This window comes from Clupea harengus, chromosome 21 (genome assembly GCF_900700415.2).
Source record: "Clupea harengus chromosome 21, Ch_v2.0.2, whole genome shotgun sequence".
Lineage (NCBI taxonomy): Eukaryota > Metazoa > Chordata > Actinopteri > Clupeiformes > Clupeidae > Clupea > Clupea harengus.
The window spans coordinates 17,603,929-17,627,856 of record NC_045172.1 but is presented as its reverse complement, the minus strand read 5'-3'; the positions used below and the strand labels follow the sequence as shown (position 1 = coordinate 17,627,856).

The window sequence follows — 23,928 nt, the reverse complement described above, 5'->3', positions numbered from 1 at the left end:
AGACACAATGGCTTTGATCTGACTCTGCCAACCTGCCAACCTGACAACATGCATACACACCCTCACTCAAGTCAGAAAAAGCACTCAAACTTACAAACACACACACACACACATCTCTTAAAATGTCATACAATTCAGCCCATGGTGGAAATCAATGCTTTAAAAGTCCTCTCCAGGGGATCTCATTCTCATCCAGCGCGTGTTTCATCTGACCCCTCGCTATACCAGACCCCCAGGGCTTGGCCTCTGGGTGTGTGCGTGGGTGTGTGTGCGCGTGTGTGTGTGACAGACTAAGGGGCCATGTCCTGCTTTTGTGCTATCCTGCTATTTAAAGGTTCTTAGAATGTCCTTGCAGTGTGGTGAAAAAAAAAAAACATCACATGACACACATGTGGAACACACCAAGGAGAAAAACAAGCAAATTTAAAGCCCTCCAGTCCACTCTCAAACAGCGGAAGGAGCCAACCTATTTTACACAACACAACAGTGGCCCAAACCCATAATACCCAATTTAAGAGATCAGTGAGTTTCCTCGTAGTCAAACCCTCTTCAGGTGTTTGGTTAAGTTGTGACCCAAACAGGTTTGAAGGTCACCCTTACAGTGCAGTTACAGTGCACTACTGAGAATGATCACCATGGAGGTTCAAAACAGCTTAGGCGACCAGGTCAGATGTTTTCAGAGCGCCAAATTTCCTGACATGTGTGCGTCAGAGGGAACGTGTTACGGTTATCGAACCGATTGCTTGTGGAACATCGGGCATCAATGGCTGCGCTTGTTTTCCCAGTGGAAAACAGCACGGAAACACACAATGGGGCCCTCTCCCAGGCCTCATGGGCTGGACGTGGAGGCCGCATGTGTCACACACACACACAGCCCCGCATCTCAGACGCACAGGAGCCTTGTGAGTTAGCCAATGCGCTCACTAAATCAGTCAATTAGTCAGGCCTTCATCACCTGCCCCTCCCCCAGCATCACACAAACCATCAACAAGGTTGGGCTGCTATGTAGGAGAGCTTACAACATACAGCACTGTGATCTTCAGTCACTTCTATATAATACAAATTTGATACATTCGGACAAGCAAGGTCAGCGAGCTGTGACCTCTGGGCCTACTCTATATTATTGCTATGGTGTCTTGCATGCTGTTCCAACCAGCTATTATAAATCACTAGACTGTAGATCCGTAAGGAAAATGGTGCTTATATCTATATCTATAGCCTGCTATCCATCACAGGCAAGAGGACTTTTCAGCTTTGACCTCATCTGAAGTGAAACCCAGCAATTAAGTGGGAAGGGGGATGCCCACAGAGGGACGTGTTTGTGTTGTTGACATCCTGCCTGCAGCTGTTTGTGAGCGAGATGGGGGGGGGGGAGAGAGAGAGAGAGAGTGAGTGAGAGTGTGTGTGTGTGTGTTAGGGAGAAGTGGGTGGGTTCCGGAAATGGCAGTAGGATGGAAGTCAGCCACATTCATCAGGCACAAAGGGAGGAAGGAAGCTTCTCAAAAATGAGCGCCGCCATTCCCAGGGGGAAGACAATCAGACAGGAGGCGTCCCAACACTCCTTCAACCTCAAACAAAACAACCACTCAAACACAACATAAGGCAGATCATTTCAATCAGGCTTTATCCACTACAAGCAATAGAGTCATCTTGCCAAATGAAGAGCTCATAGTGTCCAGTCAAAACTCTGGGGACAAAAAAACGATTGAATTCAGCGAGCCGACACAGATCTGGCCTTTTTAAATGGCTTCACTGATGTCACTGCTGCCACCTCCACCAATCAGCACATGGGATTTGCTACCAGCAGAGGGCAGCAGAGCTCCCCAGTAACACGACCCCCATATCTGCCCAGTGATGGAGAGGAGAGGAGGAGAGGAGGGGAGGGGAAGGGAGAAAAAAGAAAAAAAAAGAAAAAAGTGTTCTACAAAATGGTTGCTGTCGTGCCAGGTACACCAACCATCAAACTAAAACCGCAATCCATCAGATAAATATCGCACTACCACTACTTCAAAACATTACCTGCCAAAAAGGTAATGCGTTATGAGGCGATAAAAAACATAATAAATAATGGGTGGAAAAAGCAATCAAATGCTAAAGCGTTTGTGCTTGTTTATAGGTCATCGTCACGGAGATTCCACATCAAGATTGAAGGTGGCCTTCAGCTGCATCACTCTCCTGTCTCATGACCGCTGCTCTGAGAGTGATGGGGAGCTGACCGCTAGTGTTAGCATCATCTGGGTCATTTAGGGTTGGCCCACATATGGAGGAGGCCTCCAGCTAGTGTCCACACACTGGAGTGAGCCTCAAACTAGACGTATCAACAGAATGCAAATGCTTACATACACGCCAAGTCACACTTTGGTTGTTTTTTTAAGATAAGATCTTGCACGGAAAATGCACAGAAATGTATGTCTGATTTTCAGTGTGTGTGTGTGTGTGTGTGTGTGTGTGTGTGTGTGTGTGCGCGTGTCCAATAAAATCAAGCAAAAAAAATGCAGACACACACACAAATTGCTTAATGCTTGAAACTAGTTTGATCACCACTGACAAATACAAAACTGCAGAATCAAGACAAATGTACTTGTTTTAAGTCTGGCCACACTAGTTTTAAGATATATCTCAACTTTTCCTGTTCTGTTGGCAGATAACTTTGCTTATTTTAAGTAATACATCCCCCATTTTATTACTTTTTTTTCTTGTTTTTGAAAGTTGAATTTCTGCAGTGCACACACATGCCCACACATACATGGAACACACAATACACAAATGCCTAGTGCTGATTTCTGTGCTCACTGCCAGGCCCTTGGTCCCCCTGCTAGGCCCCTCAGCACATTAGCAGGCAGGACGAGTGCTGCGGCTCCCAGGAGATGAGGCCGCAGCCAGAGTCAACGCAGCAAGCAGCCAGGGTCTGGCCAGCCCACGGAGCCCCTAGAGACCAGAGACACTGTTCCAGGGCCCCCTCGCACTCACTCCAACTCTGCGTCACGCTTTTCTCACACACTCTTGTTTCACACACTCATTTACAACTGCCACCTCACACTAATTGTTGTGAATACTCCCTCTCACACCTTTACAACCAGCGCCCCTCCATATTGCATCTGTTCCATCGGTTACAAATCTCTTCCTATTTCTTTTTTCTGTCCGCAATTCATGCTCCCTTGGCCTACCTCCACGTCACTCTCAAAATAATCTCCATCTCCCACTAATAATGTTTCGGTCTCTCTCACTCTCCAGCTCACTCACCGATTCCTATCCTTCTGGTGCAATCACACGCTCTCGGTCTGCCCCACCCCTTCAGATCCACTCCTCCACCCTCATCATTACCTAATTCTCCCCATGCTCTGGGTTTGTGTGCGTCTCCCTCTTCCTCCATATATTAGTGGGTAAGGGAGCAGCCCCGCTGGTGAATGGTATCCTCTACGGAGCTGCTCCGCGGTGAATCACACGACGCAGGAGCGTAAAATCTGCCCTTAATAATGCATGAAGACACTGCGGGCGGTCCTTCTGCGTGGTGCAGACGCGGTCATTTTAGGTTTCTGCAGCAGACAAGCAAGGCATCAGGCGCCAAAGCAAGCCCCAAGCAGCATACTATGCCATCTGAGGATCTTAAAGTGAGAGGGAAGCCAATGCTGCCTGTTTAAGCAGAGAGACAAAAAGACTCACTGATCATCTAAGATCATTTTGACTAGCTGTTTTTGTACACAATATTTTCTGTTAAGGTAAACAATTTGAAGTGATAATTCTGATATTACCCCTGAAACCCCCTTTTCTGCTCTTAGATGTGCTGATCATTTTGCAGTCATCATTAGTAAGATGGTCTATTCATCACACAAGACTGCAGTCTCAACCACTAAAATCAGTCGTCCATATTTGACAATAGATACAAAATTTGCCATTTTGCTTAAAGATCATTCTGATGCCATTTTAGGTAAAAGATCTCTCCTCTGCATCCTGACTGCCGTCTCTGTGCCGTGATTGGTTGCCGTGTGAACAGACATCGCATGCATGCGCTTCCGCTTCAAAGCCTTGCCCCTAGCAACACCAATCCCACATCTCGACAACAGAGCGAATCGAACAAATCTCAACCTCACGAAAAGAGACAGAGGAGGGGAAAAAAAACCTCTTAACTTCACGGAAGGGGCTGGAAAAAATGTCATTCTGATCCCGCCAGCGAGAACAAGGGGTTGTGCCAGGCCACCACTGCAGCTGCAGCCCCCCCCTCCCCCCCCAAATCCCTTCTCTCTCCCTCTGAAGGTTCCTCCTCCACCTCTGAGGGTGCTCAGCATCTCTCTAAGGCAGGGGTGGGCAATTCATTTCCCCAAGGGGCCACATGAGATAGTGGGACTGTTGTGGAGGGCCGGACCAATAGGCTGAACTCAATTCTACTCAATATAAGTTGTATCTCTTTATAAAAAAAAACATTACATTGTATGGTTTTGATTAACTGCTACTGGTAAGAGTATATGTTACATTTAGGCTATCAAAAAAAATTGGTGCAGGCATAGTAAAAACGCCAACATTATTTAATCAACATTTAATCAACATTCACCAAAACGATTTTGAAAATGAGCATGTTTTTGCAGTATTAAAGGTGTTCCCAGACAAACAATACACATGGCACACACACACACACACACACACACACACACACACACACACACACACACACACACACACACACACACACACACACACACACACACACACGAGAGCAAGCTCTTGCGATGCAATAGTATACAAATTAATAGTAATATCAATTTTTATCAGCGCAAATGGTCGCAGTGACGCACACGCACGAATGTAGGCCTACGGAAATAAAAAAACATCCCGCTTATTATACGGTTACTTGCCAAAACAATAGAAGACATTTCTCCAAAATACCTCTTTTTAATGATTTTGTTGCCGTTTAGTTCTTCACGCAAATGCAAAGCAACCCACCTTCTGACTTCAAGTTTCAATGACTTTCAGTTACGTTAAATGACCGGACTACTTGCGTTGCGGAATGATATGAAAGATGTGAATTATAAGCACAAAACCCGTTGCCAATGACAGCAGTCATACATTTTTCGCAGCAGTGAATATAAAGAAATGACAGACCTGCGAACGTTGGGATGGCCCATTCAAATCAAAGGAACTTTTTGGAACATTCTGAAGAGCCGTATAATAAGTACAGGTTTTACGTTTGATTCCTAATTTACAATTGACCTCCGCGGGCCGCACAGGGACAGCCAAAGGGCCGCAAATTGCCCTTGGGCCGCACTTTGCCCAGGTCTGCTCTAAGGGATGGGCTGACATCCCTCCCTTCATCTAAGGTGGCAGTGCTGTCTACAACAGAGCACCATAGGGTTGCTAACAAAAAACCCTAAGCTGAACCCACCATGCCCCTGTGCCTCACTCTGCCTTAGACAACATCCCGAAAGCTGCACATGTACACACACACACACACACACACACACGCACGCACACAGGCACACACACACACACACACACCTTTATGCGTTCAGCCAAGCCAAGCCAGCTAAATCCAGTGTCACATTGCTAAGCATGCAGCACAGCCGCCTGAACCCCAGACACACACACACACACTGAACCCCAAACACACACACACACACACACACACACACACACACACACACACACACACACACACACACACACACACACACACACACACACACACACACGGCTCTGAGAGATGAAAGAGAGCAGGAGTGCAGACAGAATAAAGATGAAAGGTGTGTGTGTGTGTGTATGTGTGTGTGTGTGCGCGTGCGTGCGTGTGCGTATTCAAGACAGCAAGCAGAGACAGAAATGAACAGATTAAAAGTAAGGACTATGCCAAAAAAAATGCAGACAGACAAGAGGAGAAAACAAATAAAAGGACAGAGTGATTCAGAGGGGCAGAGGAAATGGTGGTGGAGGATGGGTATGGGTAGAAATGAAGACGGGGGGTTGTGGTGGTGGTGGGGGGGATCATATCTGAATGAGAGCGGCTGGTGCGAGCAAGAGGATGCCTGGAGCCATAGTGTGTGTGTGTGTGTGTGTGTGTGTGTGTGTGTGTGTGTGTGGTTTTGTGACAGGAGAGGGTGGAGGCGGTGGGTATCTGGTGAAGCCAGCCGGCGGTTATTTAAACATCACAGAGGAGAGAGAATTTCCGTCCCAGGCAGACGCTAATGGCTCCCCTCTCCACTAATCCACCTTACATCACAGCTCCCCCTTCTCATTTAGGTGAGGGCCACTCGCAACATAGCATAGCATAACATAGCATAGCAAACTACAAACATGCACACCATGCCAAGTCCTAATTAAACATGTGTTACTATAGCCCAACACCAGCAACAAACACAAGTGACAATCTAGAGAGGCCACAGCTGCCAGCACTGCCTGTGCATAGACATGACATTTACAAAATATCATCTAGAAAGGCCTATGGTGGGATAGTCTATGATGACTGTAAGGCATTATAGTTTGAATTGTTGGTGATTCATGACCAAAAAAAATTACTTTAAGTAAGTGACATTCCACGATATCCTGGCACGAGACGTTAACGGCACACCACGAACAGCCGACATGGAAGCAACACACTTTAATTAGGCTAGCATTTCATCCAAAAGTGTGTGTAGCACCATTTTTGCAGTCTTCGTTTTAGCCACACTATCCACAGCGTCCATTTCTCTCCAACTCACTTTCATATTAGATGCCTCCGACTCCAGTTTGGTTAGGTGGTTGGAGTTGTCCTCTAGTTCCTGTCGCAGGTTGGAGTTCTCCATCTTCAAGGCCTCCACTTGCATTAGCAGCTGATCGTAAGACGCAGCAGCCATCTTGCACTACCTCCTGACCTGGGGGGAAAAAACATTGAAGGAACCTCAATATAAATAATGCTATGGTTACCAAATTTAGCGCACACAGGCTTTGCCTATACCAATGCAGCTCTACAGCCTAATGATGAGAAGATCACAACAACAATTTGAGTCCATTTAGACTTCGTGAACATATGTAAATAAAATGATTCTAATTCAAGAGTACTAGTTTCATAGGATGTGAAGTCACAGAGGGCCAAAGAGCAGATCGATGAACATTCCACATTACAGCCACCAAATTTAGAGCCAACAGATTTAGACCTCACGAAGCCAACTGATCATGTCTTCTCATAGGTCTGCTGACAGCCGGAAGGCTTCATGAGAACAGAAACTTAAGGAGTCAAATGACTTGTCACACGAAGTAGGGCACCAACAGGATGGACAAACACTTAAATCTTTCACGTCTCTGGAATCAGCGTGAGTGTTTTGCTTCAGCACACACTCTGGCCCATTCAAGTCAACACAGAATTTCAAATTGCCAGGCCCCCTAAATAATAAATGTCAAAGCAGATTCACAGACAACCTTAGTTTGTGTTGGTTAAGTGAATCTGTTATTTTTTTCTCCCCCAACCTAAATGTAACCACGCCTGAAGCAGAAATTTGACAGAACATGAAAAGAACGTCTAACCAAGAGCACTGAAGATGTTCTCTAATGGCTCTTTCCCTCCACACCGCCAGCAGCTACCCTGCTCCCTGTTCCGACAGTGAAAGTGGTTTTTCCCTCTCTGCTACTTTCTGTCGCTCGGAGTCCTCGAGGAGTGTGTGGGACTCATATTTCATTAGACGGCAGGCCGCTCAAACCCAGGATAGACCGTGCCATTGCAGGGCCTCTGTGACTCACGTGTCTCCGAACACAGAGACGACAAGTCGCCGCCTCTTCTTTCTTTTTTTTTCCCCCCTCTCTCCCCTTCAAGGACCCAAACGGATCCAAGTGGAGCCAGGAGATGCCAGGGACCACATGAGGAAAACTCAGAGTGACAGAGGAGCACGGGACGTGAATCCGCTCGAGAAAAGAAGAGCATTTATTTTTAGATTCATTAAAGCCAGCCCGGTCGCGTGGACAGAAAAACTCGCTCACCCTGCCGTCAAGAAATCACCAGTGACATGAGACCAGAGGCTACTTGACGCTGCGCTCTCGCCTGTGACATCCTTTTGGAGCTCTGAATTCAACTCATTATTCGCCATAGACGTTGGCTGAAAGTGGTTTAACAGTACGAAGGCCTAAATTATCCAAGAGGCTTTGAAATCAATGGCCAGAAAAAAACCTTGCGTAGAAACTGGTTTGAAGGGAGGGTCGGAGGATGGGTGGGAGGCCTGAATTAGCCTATTAGTTTGTGAGCTTTGGTATCATTTATCAGGAAGTCTAAGACCAGGCTAACAAAAGAATGATTGACCTGGACTTGGTTAAAAAAAAAAAAGCTCAATCTGGCACAGCTAATTTGACAGCATGGCCACAATCAATAATCCCCACCCCTCATCTGGGTTATGGTTAAGGGCTTCGGATCCAAAACAGGCATACCATGGCTATTGTACACGACTGTAAAAAACGACGCCATGAGGGACACTGGGACTCACACGGATACAGGCTGTGGAGAGAGGGGAAGGAAGAGTGCTGGAAAGATTTGGAAAGGAATTGCGGAAATCTGATTAAACTGCCCTGGAGTGCCTTCCTCTGGAGTGCCTTCCTCTTCCTCTCCCCCCCCCCACACACACACACACACACACACAGATGGAGGCTGCTGCTAATGTCCACCATTATGCACCTATGCTCAATATGGCCCGCCATTTTCATGGTCATCTCACATTTGGGCTCTAAGCAAATTCTTCAGCCGGCGTTTTCAGTGGAAGTCTAGGGGTACTGTGCGCATAAAATGTAGGGTAATGTTACAGGAACTGTGCCACAGCACAGAAGCTACAGCAATGGCAAGCATGTTTGTGAGCATGTGCTAAATTTAGTCATCTGTAATATCATTCCAGCTTCATCCAGTGAACAGATATGCCAGGTTCCACATAATTATATTAACAATAACATCAATCCACGCATATTCTCCCAATCACATTATCAATTACGCTAGTGTGCATATAATTTCATCACAGCTAGGTTCAAAATCACGATGGATACAGCAGCCAATTCCATCCTGGCAAATCAATGCCTTTTTAACGACCACACTCTCACACACAAACACACACACACACACACACACACACACACACACACACGCCACCCTGTATTCATCAGCTTTGATCTCTGGTTGTTGAAAGAGCTGAATATAAAATACAATCGCAGCCTAGATGCTTGTGAACTGTTAACACGACCAGCGCAGAAAATGTGAACCACTCCTAGATGAAGCAGCTTGAGCAATGCCATTGCCTACTGTCATCAATTAAAATGCTCTACATTTAGCCTCTGGCCAAAGAAAAGGATTGGGAGGTGTAGGGCGAAGATAAGAAGGAAGGGACTGACAGACAGACAGAGAGGAGGGGTGCAGGGCTGCCTGCCTTATGAATATTGCATTAAGGTTCTCAGAAATGGAAACACCAAAAACCCTTTCTTTCTTTCTTCCGAAACCTGGCATCACATCGCCATCACAACACAACGACTGCGAGAGATTTCTCTACTTGCTCTAAATGCTGTCGACTGCTTCTCCCCCACCTTCCAGCACCAAAAATCACCATCATCTCCCATGCTGCACAAGAAAAAGGGTGAGCTTTTGGTGTGGTCATGACTTTGCCAGTGCGGCAGTCTATGTGTGTGGGAGTGGGTGCTTTTCTACCTCACCCAGTTCTGCCCAAAGCCTGAAAAGCCCTGCAGTCAGCTGCTCCCAGGTCCACCGCTGACCTTCCCAACTCCACAATGGCACAGTGGGCAGCTTTTCCCCCCTCCATTTACCCCCCTCTCCCAGAGCCCCTTCCACTCGACAACTCACGCAGGCACTAACGATCTCGTCCACCAGCCGACACAAAAGCACCGCCTCTCTCTCACCCCCCCACCCGTAACCCTCGGAGACGCTCACTCGGTCACCGTGGCCACCATGACACATCTGCTTTTGTCTGAGCATCACCGGCTAACAACCAGACAACCGTCAACCCGAAGACCAGCCCCTCTCCTCCCTCCATCTTTAACGAGGACATCAGCACTCACATTTCGTCCTCCCCTGCCTGCCTAACGCTTGCTTTAACCCAACAGCCTTCCACAACAGCTTTTCTTCTTCTTCTTCTAGCCTTTGCACTGCTCCTTTGCAGCAACAATGCCGCCCTCTTTTTTGTGCAACCTTGACAAGTCTCACGAATGATGAAGCAAAAGAAAGAGAAGCCAGCGGATCCATGCACATCCCCCTCCTCTACACACACACACACCCTCCCCATCTCTCTCCCTCTCTACTCTCCTCTCACCAGCCAACCATCAAAACAAAAGGCTTATCCGCAGCGCCTCTCCTTTCACACAAACACACCATTATTCTTCCCTTTCCCCAGACCGGCACCCTAATCCACACCCAGAGACAAAGCACAAAAAACCTCTCGCCTTGGTTTTTAAGCATTTTTTTTTTTTACACGCAATGACAAAATAGAAGAGAGAGAAATCGCACAGCCTACCCCATGACGGTACCAGTGACAGCCTCCATCCCATCTCCCCCTCAACCGTGTCAGTCGCAACAGCACATCCCTGCCTGCCTGGTCACATGACCAAGCCAGCAGCCAATCAGAGGATAAGGAAGTCGGGCCGGTGGTGCAGTGGCTGACGCTGGCTGGCCTGCTTCCAAACCGGTACCCAGCTGCTTCCCCCGGCTCATTACTGCTCTAGGGGAGCCGGGGGAGGTGGGAGATGGGACACAGAGGACTAGGGTAGAAGCCCCCCTACTCCCCTTACTCTCAGACAGCATATAGATGAGGGGAGGGAGGTAGTGGTTGGGTGGAGGCAGCAGGTCAGAATGCCGGAAGGTCAGACCACCAACCGAGAGAGCTCAGAAATCAAGACAACGCCAGAATTTCATATTCAAACTTAACGAGAACCCTCAATACACATGCCCAAAGGGGCAAAAAATGGCCTCACCCATAAAGTATAAAAAGGCTGGGGAAGACCGCCCCACCCTCTTTACAGACGCCGACCCTGTTAATCTTCACATGACCCACAATACCAAAGGCGAAACAAAGAAGAACATGATTTTTCCTGCAAGATCTTTTCCAACTTGATAAGACACAGTCACATAACCTTGTGACAGAAGCAGGAAGTTAGGCTTTCAAACAATGCGGTGCTCAGCACAACCCTGACAGTCAGGAGTATATGGGTGTGATAATCAGCTGATTCACAAACACAAGCTAGGCAAAACACAAGTACACATGCCTTAAATCTTCCATGAATGCCTCACGTTGTTCTTTTATCCCATTTATCAGACATCACCATCTAGACTTGTGCTCTCAACATAAATGGACAGATATGTAAACCCAAGAAGTGCTATCAATGCCTCAATAAATCATCTAAAAAAAAAGTCTTTGATACTGTAAAATGCTTTCACAGTGGCTGTACACGATCATCATTTTCTAGTCCGTTATGTTTACCATTGAAATGGTCTGCCTCAATGCGTAATGCTTGCTTCAATACTTCCTTGTGGTTACTGCCAACGTTATTTGCTTACTGCAGTAAGGTCATGAAGAAATGCATAAGCCTGCTGCACCTTCATCCATCACAAGGTAGAGGAACAATGGTGACGCAGATGAAAACACCAGCCCATGGCAACTAGCCCAAATGATTCGACAGAAATGCAGAAAAGCACAGTCAAGCTTTTAAACCTAAAGCAATATTTCAGCACTCTGACATTGTTCCGTCTCCTTTTGACATGACGCAGTATTCTCTTAACATGAATGTAAAGACCTGCATCATTTCAATATCCCCTACACAGAAAATAGTCTGGGTGGCCCGTGGGAATGCCTGGTGTTGTCTCTCCCTCATATGTCGATACACTATCAAAATGAATTTGCTGAAGTTATAAAATCAACTTGCCTAAAAAAAATAACTCTAACTGTAAAACAAAATAAATGTTGCTTTGACCACAGTCTGCTCTGTCATCATGGGTGGGTCAATGCCATTCAAGGTGAGAACTATATGGCAGGGGTATTCACAATGAATAAATCAGATATTATACAATTCATTAGTCTTCAGCTTTCAACAAGGGAACTGAGGAAGTCCCACCACTTGCTCCTTCTCCCAGTGACTCATAAACAGGCCCAAAGAATTTTCCTAACTCTGTTAGGAATAAAACAGGGTTATGTGAAAGAGCTCTTGTTAAGGCTAAGCCTGGGCCTAGATCATACCAGCAGTAGGACTGTGTGATTCCCAAAGATGGGGGGAGGTTGAAAGGATGGCCTGTATCCGGGATGTCGAAACAGTGATTCTGGATGTTTTTGAATGCAAATTAGTTGGGGGGGGGGGGGCAGGTTGAAAGCCTTTGGCAGGGACTCTTGTTGGCCAGTTCAGCATCGTTCCCTGTGCCTCTTTTCACACATTCTCCTAACTGGTGGGAAAGCTGGGGACTGAAGCTTGGTTCAAGAAAAGGGAACAGCGGAAGAGGTCAAAATAGGTGGCAAAGATCCATTAAATATAATTTAGATAAAAAACCCAGGGACTGCTGTAGATGGAGCACTTTTGGAGAATACTACATTGTTAGATGTTATATTAATAGCAAGTTATAGTCTACTGCTATGGGTTATCAGTATGATGATGTACACTGACAAAGATGTGTGACATATCTTATACCCTGAACATAAGGCTATTGAGGATACAGATGCATCCGCAGAATTAAAACATCACAAGGGAATGCCCTGTGGTCTCAAATACCCCACCAAGAAAGACCAGATTTAGACAAAAGATAACTTTCTGTCTGAATGTTTGTATTCACTATATAATGTTCCATACTAGCATGTTATACCTGAAAATGACAGGGTACTCAGAAAGTTTTGGGGTTTTGAATGGAGACAGAATATTATGGTCTGTTTCAACCAAACAGTGACACACAGGCCCAGTGCTACCTTGGAACATGGGGCATGAATCACACAGAAGAAAAGTTCACTCAGAACATTACCTTTATCAACTCATCCTACATAGAGAACCTGCTAGGTTTTCAATTTTGTGAACAAAAAAGGAACCAGACAGCAAGAGTGGTCATTATATGACTGCATAGGCCTATCTGTCTTTTTATACTGGTTAAGTCAGTGTGGGTCTGTTTTCTCTATGGAAGGGCTTTTTATATATATATAAATCCCTGTGCACTATACTGACAAGCCAAACTATGGATGATTACTGACAGGATGTTTGATAATGGAAGAATTTTCATTTTCACAGTGAACGGTCTCTAAATCAACAAGCAACAAGCGTCTGTCAGTATTTCCCGGAGACGCATGGTTTTCTTGTTGTAACATGTTCAAAAAATATAGGAATAGCTTGTAGTGTTAAGATGACTCAGTCATCTATTGAGAAGCATTCACAGACAGCCTGCATTTTAACCGCTGGGCCTGAAACTAACTCGGCAAGCAAAGCAACAGAGAATTTAAAGTCACAGAAGCTGAAACAATCAGTCAGTCACAGAAGCTAACAATAACAGCACATCTAATGCTGAATTATTTATTTTTAAATGTACAATATCTTAAACCATCACAGCAAAAAAATCAAAACAAATTCAAAATCTATCAAAGATTGCGGGGGGCACTGTGGCGCAAGCAGTAGCCCTGACCACATTCGGGCTTGACGCCCATGGAGGACAAGGGTTTGAATCCGGCCCGATGTCATTTCTCCTGTCCACTCCCCACCTCTTCTCCCTCTCATTTCCTGTCCCACTCTTCACGGCACTATCGATTAAAGGCAAAAATAAATAAAAAAATAAATAAAAAAAAGATTGCGAGTGACATATTTCCATCTACTGGGAAAGCACAGTTCTGATATTTTTCCTCGAAAAAGGTTAATTTCCTCCTCCCAATTCCAAATATTCAACTCCAAAGCGACAATGTTAGTTCAGCATACAAAACTTTATCCAATCCTGCTTATTCCACAAACAGCTTTGAGTGTGTCTGCTCTCCAGTAGAGCACTTATTCCACGACCTACTTAAGCGGAGACAATGTCCTGGCATTTTCTCCTTACTTAACAGGACTTCATCCCCCGTGCAAGAGCTGGACAAGGGGAGAGATAAGAACTATCACACACACTGTCTACCTGCAGGTTAACTTATCCAAAATAAGACCGCTGCCAAGGACTTATCATTGTGTCTGCACAAGTCGTCTTAACCTCACTAACCGAGATACTAAGAGATTAAGTAAGTGAGCACCTTCTGTGCCTTAGCAGCTGTCCAACACTGAATCACAGTCTCTTCTCTGCCAAATCCAGAGAGTTTAGCCTATATCTATAAAAGGTCAATTTTGTGTGCCTTAGAAGAAGACCAGCTCAAGTCAAAACACTTACACATGGAAAGGTAGGTATATATCCTGGTGCTATAGCCTTTTGTGAAACCCAAATGGTACTTGCCATTCAAACGTCTCGCAATAAAAGTTTAAACAAACAGACAGTACAATTCAACCCAAATAAGGCCAAAAGGCAGATTTACCTACGCGGTTTAAGTAGTTTCAACAACAACGCAAGTCAGCATCTGAGAATCTTGTTAAGAACTTGTTAATACTATATGCATTCAAAGCACAGCCAAATCGATAGCAAAATAGTCTCATCTAGTCTAATTACTGCACAGGAATAGTATGTCAATCCGTTACAAATCTAAAAATGAGCACTGTTTCAAGATAGGGTTATTTAATAGGATACTGTTTCCCTATGGATACTGTGGAAGATGTTAGCAGTTCACGATAATACATTTATTCACGTTGATACAAAAGTTGAGAATATTGATACATACCTTGCTAAGCGAGCTAACAGTAACTGTAGATGGTTACACTGTTACCAAAATCCTCTGCTCATTTTGCACGGACAACGTTCTATGCTATGAGAAGATGGTGAGAACAATATCAACTGAGTCCTGAACTTATAACAGGCCTATTATTCTCACAACCATCGACCCTATTGTTTGGGTGAGAAAGGGAGCATGGTACTATGTTCACTTATGTTCAGTGACAACACTGGCTTGCTTGCTAGTTAGCCAGCTAGCTAACGTCAATGTTCAAGTTTCCCCAACCACAAACATGGGAAGCTGGCCAAAGTGGCGTCCCTAGGACTGTCTGCGTTCCAGATATAGCTGCTGCTGGATGTGCTAACTTACCCGCCTTGCTAGATAACTTAACGCCAGCTCAGTGCCACACCACTGTCCTTAAAATAGTGTAACTGGTCATGTAATTATACCAGAAGTGCTCATTTTTGGTTTGCGAGACGAATATGTTTACCCACTGTCTTGTAAACAAGGGGGTAGCCTAAAACTGGGCTAGCTTGCTATCGGACTATCCTAGTAGTAGCTTGCTCGATCGCTAACCACTGTAACATTAGGTAAATTCTTACCTGCACAAAACATTCGCCTTCCTCTCCAAGTTGATCCGACTATTGCTCTTGGGGGGTCGCTGACCAGTGGTAAACTTCACTGGTCGTAAGGACTAAGAAGGCATATATCTCCCTAAAAACTTAATCAGCTCTTGAAGATGTGAACAAACTTTTTCTTTTGTGTCCGATTTTTTTCTCCCTCGGACAGCGTCTACCTCCCCGTTACGCCATGTTGTGTGTTCCGTAGGCTCGCGCGCATGCTTGATGCTCATATGCGGAAGCTGCGTTCAACAGCGCAGGTCGCGCGCGCACTATCACAGGCAATGTGACCACATTGCAATATCATCGCTTGTACCTCACATCACATTACCAGCGCACAAAAAGGCTAAATTATCAGGATAGATAGATAGATAGATAGATAGATAGATAGATAGATAGGATACATAGATAGATATAGCTATAACTGTGCAAATTAAATGTAGAATGTGCATTGTGCATTACCACTCAGAGGATAGGTCTCCTCTCCTGGCATAGAGGGGAATCATTATATATTGTTCTTGGGCATGAATGATTTCCTGTAGCGGTCCCTGTTAGGAGCCAGTAGGTTATGCAGGGGTTCTGAAGTTGTTGTCCATTATGTTGAACAGTTTGTGCAACATCCCTCTCCAGAGCAATCCCCAGCACAGAGCCAGCCTTCTTTATCAGCTTGTTCAGTTTCTACTGGCTCTGATGCTGCTGACCTAACAAATGGGTGCAAAGAAAATTGCACTTGCAACAACAGACTGGTCAAAAATATGCAACATATTGCTGCACATCTAAGCTTCCCCAAGAAGTAGAGTCTGCTCTGTCCCTTCCTGTAGACATTCTCAGTGTTACATATCCATAGTAAAACATACAAATAAAAACAAGAATAATAATGACAATAATAACAATAATGGTGTGGTTTGTTGTTGTTATTAATATTTGGTCCTGTTGCATACAACCTGCAGACTATAGGCAATGTGTTCCATTATTCATACCAGCAACTGGTAAGGAGAGTCACTTGTTTCAATAGTGAGGATACTGCATATCGTTGACAATTTTCAGCTTTATTTTTTGTAGGCTTGTTACAGTCTGCCTCTGCTCTAAGGACCATTTCAGGCTTGAACAATGTTCGGAGGCTTGCACAAGGGGTTTTGGGAATCCAAAACTGATCCGAGTAAAGGACGTCTTACGGAAGTAATAGGCTATTTTACGGATAACACATGGATTAGGTCGATGCCACTTTAGCCCCTCTGCTGTTCTGAATGAATTACCTCCGTGTAGACATTTCTGAGTGACCAATATGAGTCTGAACACCAGAGGTCAGTACAAAACCAGAACATGAATTGAATTTGAATTTGGGTGAGTTTAGTGGAAATGTCAAGGTTTGAAGGAACGCGGACAGAAGTCTGCATTGATGCAATTTTACTCGTTACCGGTGTGTGTCATTCATTGAACAAGGATTACAATTAAATGCGCCACAGATGCGAGTTTCGTGAGAGAAACAGAGAGAGAGAAAGTTCGGATACCCTAAAACTGAGAAGAGGACGAAGCGCGCATCCTAATCGTTTTTTCCGACAGGTGGCAGGAACGTCGCGTGGTGCTACGGGTCCGGTTTGGGGAGATGGTAAGGGCGGAGTCACTGGACTGAAGGATCTAATGTGGTGGAGACACCGTCACACCGAGCCAGCTCCCTAGCAACGCACAGTGCACTGCCGGATAGATAGCACCAACTCTGCTTTCCTCTGGCCAAAGGGCTCTAGAGATGTGTGACTTTTTCTCTCTTCGGAGGACATCTTAAATGCAGATGATACGAATTATTTCGGAAATAGCCTCTTAAGGATTGTTGGGGTTCGGGAAGCGTGAAGAATACAAGTTGTCTTTGAGAAGTGGATGAAAACGCACAATCTATGTGCCTGGACGTAGGGCTATATCAAGCACAAAAGTAGTCGTAATTTGAAATGTGGACGAAACTTGTTTCCGATATTCAGTAGACACTTCCATCCCAAATGAAGACATCGTGGGTGAAGAACGGTGACAAAGACGGCTCTTATTTCGACCACAACTAAGGTGATGCATAGACATTGAAAATGCTTCCTATGAGTAGCATAACTGACTATCTTTCTGAAATATAACCTATCCAGGTCGTATTGCATTGATAAACATTTGCCTACTCTTGCTTACTGGGTGTGTGGTTATGTAGTGATTCCTGTAATGCACGCGTAGAATAAATAAATTAGTATATCTTAATCTGTATGCAAAGTCTTTTAACCCGCAAAATCCGTGTTGTAGGAGTTGAGACATCCGCAAGTTGTGTGAGGCTCGCTTGTCAACCCCGGAGAGATGAGTTGCTTCTGTGCAGTCCAAGAGGAGTTTTATTGCGAAGTGCTCCTCTTGGACGAAACTAAACTTGCGCTGACCACTCAGCAACAAGGAATCAAGGTAAAACACTGGTTTTCCCCTTTCTGTTTGTCTATTTGTTTTAATCCACTCTGTTAATTAAACCCACTCTGGTGTGTGATGCCCTGTTGATGTACGATTGATTGTGTTCTGAGAAGTGTTTGTGGGAAAACTGGATGAGATTTTGCAAATAACTAACTGGAATTTTATCAATCCGATTATCCGATTTAATGAAATTACGAAGATTATATTTTGTTTTTTCTCACATACAAGCAGGAAGAATTTGGCCCTTGTGGCCATATAACTGAGTAATACACAATATTTATGTAAGTCTCGAAAGCCACTGCAGGCTACACTTCGTTACTCTTTACTCTAACTTCTCCCAAATATTCCTCTGAGTAGAAAGTGGCATATACAGTAACTCTCCAAAGTGGATACCATGACCTTACCTCAGAGGCACCGAATACATGCTTAGAATTCTTCCTCGTGTGTGGAACAAAGACTGAATGTATCAATATCAGAAGTGTCTCCTCTCTCGTTTCTCCTCCTCGGGGCCGCATGGAGTCCTGTCAGCGTGACGCATACTGGGTACAATAGACTACTGATTTGACTTAAGCTCCATTACTTGGACGTTGAATTGGTTTTTCTCGAATTAATCGAAAGTTTGTAAATCTCGCGATTATAGAATGATTGTGAAAGAGGTGGTGGTGGTGAGAGTACAGTGAGTGCCATGGATGGTGATGGAATACCTTGTGAAAGAGAGTGGTGTTCCCTGAATCCTCTGGGGATTTGTGTTATGCATCTTCAACATCCATTTGCATACATAGTCAAAGACACACACACACACACCGATGGGCACCATACAGATATTTATAAACACACTCTTTGTTAATACACACACACACCAACACAAAGGGGGAAAACCTCTGAGATTCTTCGTTGTGAGGCACTGTGCCCTTAGTACTGGAGGCGGGAGAGATCAAGTTGCTCATCTGTTTTTAATGGTTACAGAGGAGACTGTGGTAGTGCAGGTGGGCCACTGGGCCACTTCTGAGCTCAGTGCAGCTCCATGTCAATTGAGTGTGTGTGGCTGAGGTTGTGAGAGACAACCTACTACAAGGTGTTCTTCGCTCGTTCTTTTTAGGGTGTTCGCCTCAACTTGGTTGTTTGAAGAGTAAAAGACAAGCTAAACACCGTGTAAGCATTACTGATTTCATCTTTAAAGATGTTCCCACTAGAATATAGTACAAGACCCAAGTACAACATGTTTAAGAACAAACGTCCATCTGCTTAACAAGAACACACGTTTCAAAATCTGAGCCTAGCTGATGGTCAGACAAGCAGACACAAATCTTGCTGTTAATATTGTCTAATGGATGTTGTGTTCTCTTATCTGTATCAATCAATCACTGTGGTAGGTTCTGTGGAACTTACACATCAGTAAAATGCATCAATGTATAAAACAACAACCGGGGGTTCCACCACATAGATTTTAGAGGTGTAACCCCATGTGTCATTCAGAGAAATGAATGGCCAATTGGAATGCAGCGTCAGCTGGTACAGGAGGGATTTCAGAGGGCATCAGAATTTTCCCAGGAGTTCTTACAGTGGTTGGGTGAAGTTGAATAAACAAGTGAGAATTAAACCCGCTTTTGTGATCTTATTTGCACTGCCTGCTTCAGTGCCAATTAGATAAGATTTAGTGCTTTAATGGCGCAGCACGTCTTTGGTGGACATTGGCTGAGAGCTGCTGCAACCTCAGCCAGAACCTCTGACAATCAGAAGGTGGAAATAAACAGATGAAAAGGACATTGAATGTGCTTGGGATTGTATTTCTTTGTCCAGCGGTGAAGCAGAGGTCATGGGGTTAAAAAACATGTGAATAGGGCGTGTAGATGTCTCTAGGGAAACACTTTTTAAATTCCTCTCTTTTTCTTTGTTTCTGTTTTAAGACAGGAAGTGACATGAAAAGAGGCATACCTCAGAGTGTAACCTTGGTGATTTTTTTCACTCCTGACAGAGCAGTACAGCCGCCCCCCTCCAAACACACCCACACACCCACACAGCCACACACACATACACTCACACCCACACACACATATCCTTTTTGTTCTGTTTAATTCCAGCTCCAACATGTCTTTCATCAGTAGGTTCAGATATAGAGGGTCAAAGAAAATGGCCTCCAGGATCCCTATTGTTTGTGTCTTCCGTCTCATGGACATTAGCACTGTTTGTCATTGTACCAACAGTGATGAGCAAATTGGGAATTTGGGAGTATGTGGTCATAGAGTCTGGGCACAAGTAACAGAAGAGGAGGAGGCTATCTAACACACACATGCACCCCCACACAAATACACAAACACAATCTCATGCACACACACACACACACACACACACACACACACACACACACACACACACACACACACACACACACACACACACACACACACACACACACACACACACACACACACACACACACACACACACACACACACACACACACACACACACACACACACAAAGGCTCCATTGAGTTTGCCCAGAGGGCTGTGTGGGATTTTGGGTGATTGAACAGAAATGCTCACGTGTTTGGACGTTCACAACAAGACGACCCAAAGATATTGGCTCTGACTGGGAGTGTATGTGTGTGTTGGTGTGAGTGTGAATATGTGTGTGTTGGGGTCAGTGAGTGTGTTGGTGTGAGTGTGAATATGTGTGTGTTGGGGTCAGTGAGTGTGTTGGTGTGAGTGTGAATATGTGTGTGTTTGGGTCAGTGTGTGTGTGTGGGTGGGGGGGGGGGGGGGGGGCAGTGTTTTTGTGAAGTCTACAGAGACTGGCCTCTTGACTCTCTAATAATTAACCAAAAAAATGTCAGTGGATTTGTTTGCCGTGTGTGTATCCGTTGCGCGTGTGTGTATCTCTGTGTGTGTGCGTATCTGTGCGCGTGTGTGTATCTCTGTGTGTGTGTGTGTGTGTATCTGTGCGTGTGTGTGTGTGTGTGTGTGTGTGTATCTGTGCGCGTGTGTGCACACTTGACAGCCTGTGCCCCAGCACTATGATTTGTTTCCTCGTGAGTTCTCAGGTCTCTCCCACTGCCATAACTCAGTCCTTACCACAGGTTGGTCGTCTTCAGAGAGAGGGGCGAAGCACAGAGAATGAGTATGGAATTCATCCCAGTGCTAAGATCTTCCTGCTTGAGGCCTTCAGCACATAGCTGAGGGGAAGGGATAGGGAGAGGTGGCAGAGAGAGAGAGAACTTGGTTCAGGGTCAGAGTCATAAAATAGTCAGTTAAGAAGTTCTAACCCTCTACTTTACTCCAGGCACCTGGATTCAGATCAATAAATAAGATGGATTTCCTCTCAGTTTGTCTTCCCATCTTTCATCAAAATTCAATTCAATTCAGTTAAATTCAATTGTATTTATATAGCGCCAAAACAAGAGACCTGGGCCTGAAATCCCCTATGAAGCTCTGCTGAATACAACAAACACAAATACAACAATCTTTAGAGACCCCAAGCCGCAAATTGTGCTATAAAATAAATGCATTGTATTTAGTATTACAGAGGAGACCCTCGGGACAGTTTATTTTTTATTTAAGGCAGCTATTTTGCAGTGTACAGTGGTTCTATGTACAGTATTCCAATAAACATGGACACACAACCACAGCAGTTTTAACCATTAACCTTTTGTCCACTTCTTTGTCGAGCAGTTAAAGCAAGATTTTTATCGAGGAAACAAAGAAATATAAGTAGACGGTCAACTGGTGGGTTTGTTTTCAAGTCCCAAAGCTAGCCAAAGTTCAAGCATTTTTTTCTAAAGAGTATGAGTCAGTCTGTAAAGGGTATAATGTGGTAGTTAGCAGGTGTGCAGGTATGTGAGGTATGCTTTTGTGGGGTCAACCACGGTGTCAGGGAACGAGACAGACTCTTTATGTCAGCTGGTGACCATCTGCATGGGCATGTGTCGTTGTACAAACTGTTTCAGTCTTGATATATATAAGACAACGCTTCTAAATATTGCCATTAAATATTGCTGATAAAATACACAAAGTTCAATTTGTAGTCTCAACAGGAGTTGTGAGAATAAGCACTGTTTCATTTGATCTGAGAAAAGGTGAAATATCTGGAAAAAACGGCAAGTGTCATTTTTCAAGCATCTGGTTAAGTAGCCACTGCCTTTGCTGTGATGTCATTAGGGTGTGGTGAAGATGAGTGTAATGAGAAGGTGAACATAGAGGAAAATTAGGGGATTAAAGATTACAGATTACCGTTCAGCCCCAAAGCTCTTTGCTCTCGCTTTCTCTCCTCGCTCCTCCCATGGTCTCACCACCCCTCATTTCTCCCTCTCATTTTCCTGAATCCTGTCCTTAAAAACTTTTTCGCAGCTCCCCCTCTCATTCCAGCTCCTCCTTTCTTTCTCACTCTCTTCACTCTCTTTCCAGCTCCTCCGTCTATATCTCCCTCCCACGCTCATCCAAAACCTTTTCTCTCCTCTCACTCTTCCCCTGATCCCACTCCCCTCTCTTTCTCTCTTTCGCACTCTCTCTCTCCCCACCCCACCCCACCTCTCTTCTTGAGTGGGGCTGAGGGCAGTGTTGGGTTTGGGTGTGTGCCTACGGCTGGCTGCCCGCAAGCGCTGGCCGCGCACACAAAGGCCAGGAATCTGGCTGTAGTGAGGGTGTGATGGGGTGGAAAGGATCGCCCATGACGGCACGTTAGAGGCTTCACGGTCATCAGCTCTCGCTCAGCTGTGGCCCCTCCTCCATCCACCCATTTATCATTTATTAAACAGCCTTCAGTTAACCACATCCACTCAAATGGACTTTTACATCAGTTACATTTTTGATGTGTTTTTATTGACAGTGCGTGTGTGTGTGTGTGTGTGTTGGTCACCATGCACCACAAGTCTTATTTTTCTCTGAGTCATGTCATGTTTTGACCCAGTCATAAATCCAGGGGCAAAAAAGGTCACCGGACTTTGTCTTGCAGTGTATACTGGTGGCCATTCATGTGTGAGTGTGTTTGTGTCTGTGTGTGTCTGTGTGTGTGTGTGTCCTTGTGTGAGTGTGTGTGTGTAAGAGAGAGAGAGAGAGAGAGAGAGAGAGAGAGAGGGTGTGTGTGTGTGTGTGAGAGAGAGAGAGAGAGAGAGAGAGAGAGAGAGAGAGAGAGAGGGAGAGGGAGAGATTTAAGAGTTAGGTTTGAAGGACCTGTTGGAGACAGGCACTACATTCCCCAGACCTGCCTTTGTAACAGATCACAGAGGATTACTTGTGTACTCCCTGAGAATACCTCTGCTCTCATACCCCTGGAAATACCAACTACCTGTCATCATGCAAACAAACACCACTTGTCTTCCATCAGAGCTGTCTCTGCCTTAACTCTGTTTACCACTTTACTCTGAGAGAAAGAGACTGGAGGTGAGTTAACAGACAGTGGACCGTAGAGAGAAAGAGTCTTAATTGTCCTCCCACTCGTAAAACTTGAGCTATTGAATTAACCTAGTATGTACATATTAACACATTATAATTTGTATTGAATGTGACTGAAACCATTAGCTCTCCTGTGGTGTCAGACCACCCCTATACCAGCACCAAAGATCAAAACACATCAGGCAATTACTTCACATGTGAATTATTCACTAATGCTAGTTTTAAATGCCACTTTTATTACAGCCATTCCGTGGCCTTTCGGGCCTCTCATGTAATCCATTCAGAGTGTTATTTATCTGCCAAAACAAGGTTATTTATAGGTCCCCTCACTTCCCTAATGAACAGTCTGTTGGCATTACCAGCAACTTTATGAAAATCAGATTCCAAATTACTGCCATACACAATCATATCACCATGAAACGATCATTAATTTCCCTGTGCAGGATGTGTTCATAAAAGGTTATTGATGTGGGGGCTGTGGGGAGGTGTGCACAGCGTTACTCGCTCCCTCCGGAGCTTGAACTGGATGGAGAGGAGCTTTGTCGGGACTCGATAGGGGGATGGGATAAAGAATACTGCAATAATCTCTGCATGGCTGGCTGTCTTTAGCCACACGGAGGGCGGAGGGATGTAATCTTCCCTTTCAAAGGCTGGCATTAACATTGATTACACTGTTGTGATACGCGGCACATTCTTTAAATGCACACGCATGGCGCGACTTACCCGCTCCACATTCCACTCTAATTTCTG

At 45.0% G+C, this 23,928-nt stretch overlaps 2 protein-coding genes across 6 annotated transcripts in view; one reads left to right on the top strand and one right to left on the bottom strand.

Moving 5' to 3' along the window:
• The window catches only part of apc (APC regulator of WNT signaling pathway), a 34,315-nt gene extending 18,734 nt beyond the window's left edge, over positions 1-15,581 (bottom strand). For 2 of the 4 annotated variants that reach the window (XM_031559031.2, XM_031559035.2), the window contains exons 1-2: positions 15,344-15,581; positions 6,687-6,839 (exon numbers count right to left, since the gene is read on the bottom strand). In XM_031559031.2, coding sequence (XP_031414891.1) covers positions 6,687-6,821 — 135 coding nt within the window. In that variant the 5' untranslated portion in view covers positions 6,822-6,839; positions 15,344-15,581. Of the gene's footprint in view, positions 1-6,686; positions 6,840-9,639; positions 9,730-10,454; positions 10,777-15,343 lie in introns of those variants that run through there. The other 2 variants (XM_031559032.2, XM_031559033.2) reach the window with 2 other exon arrangements.
• Positions 15,582-16,799: 1,218 nt separating this feature from the next.
• epb41l4a (erythrocyte membrane protein band 4.1 like 4A) overlaps positions 16,800-23,928 on the top strand; it is a 43,150-nt gene continuing 36,021 nt past the window's right edge. For both annotated transcript variants that reach the window (XM_031558604.2, XM_031558603.2), the window contains exons 1-2: positions 16,800-17,413; positions 17,636-17,785. In XM_031558604.2, the coding sequence (XP_031414464.1) occupies positions 17,687-17,785 (99 nt within the window). In that variant the 5' untranslated portion in view covers positions 16,800-17,413; positions 17,636-17,686. The remainder of the gene's footprint in view (positions 17,414-17,635; positions 17,786-23,928) is intronic.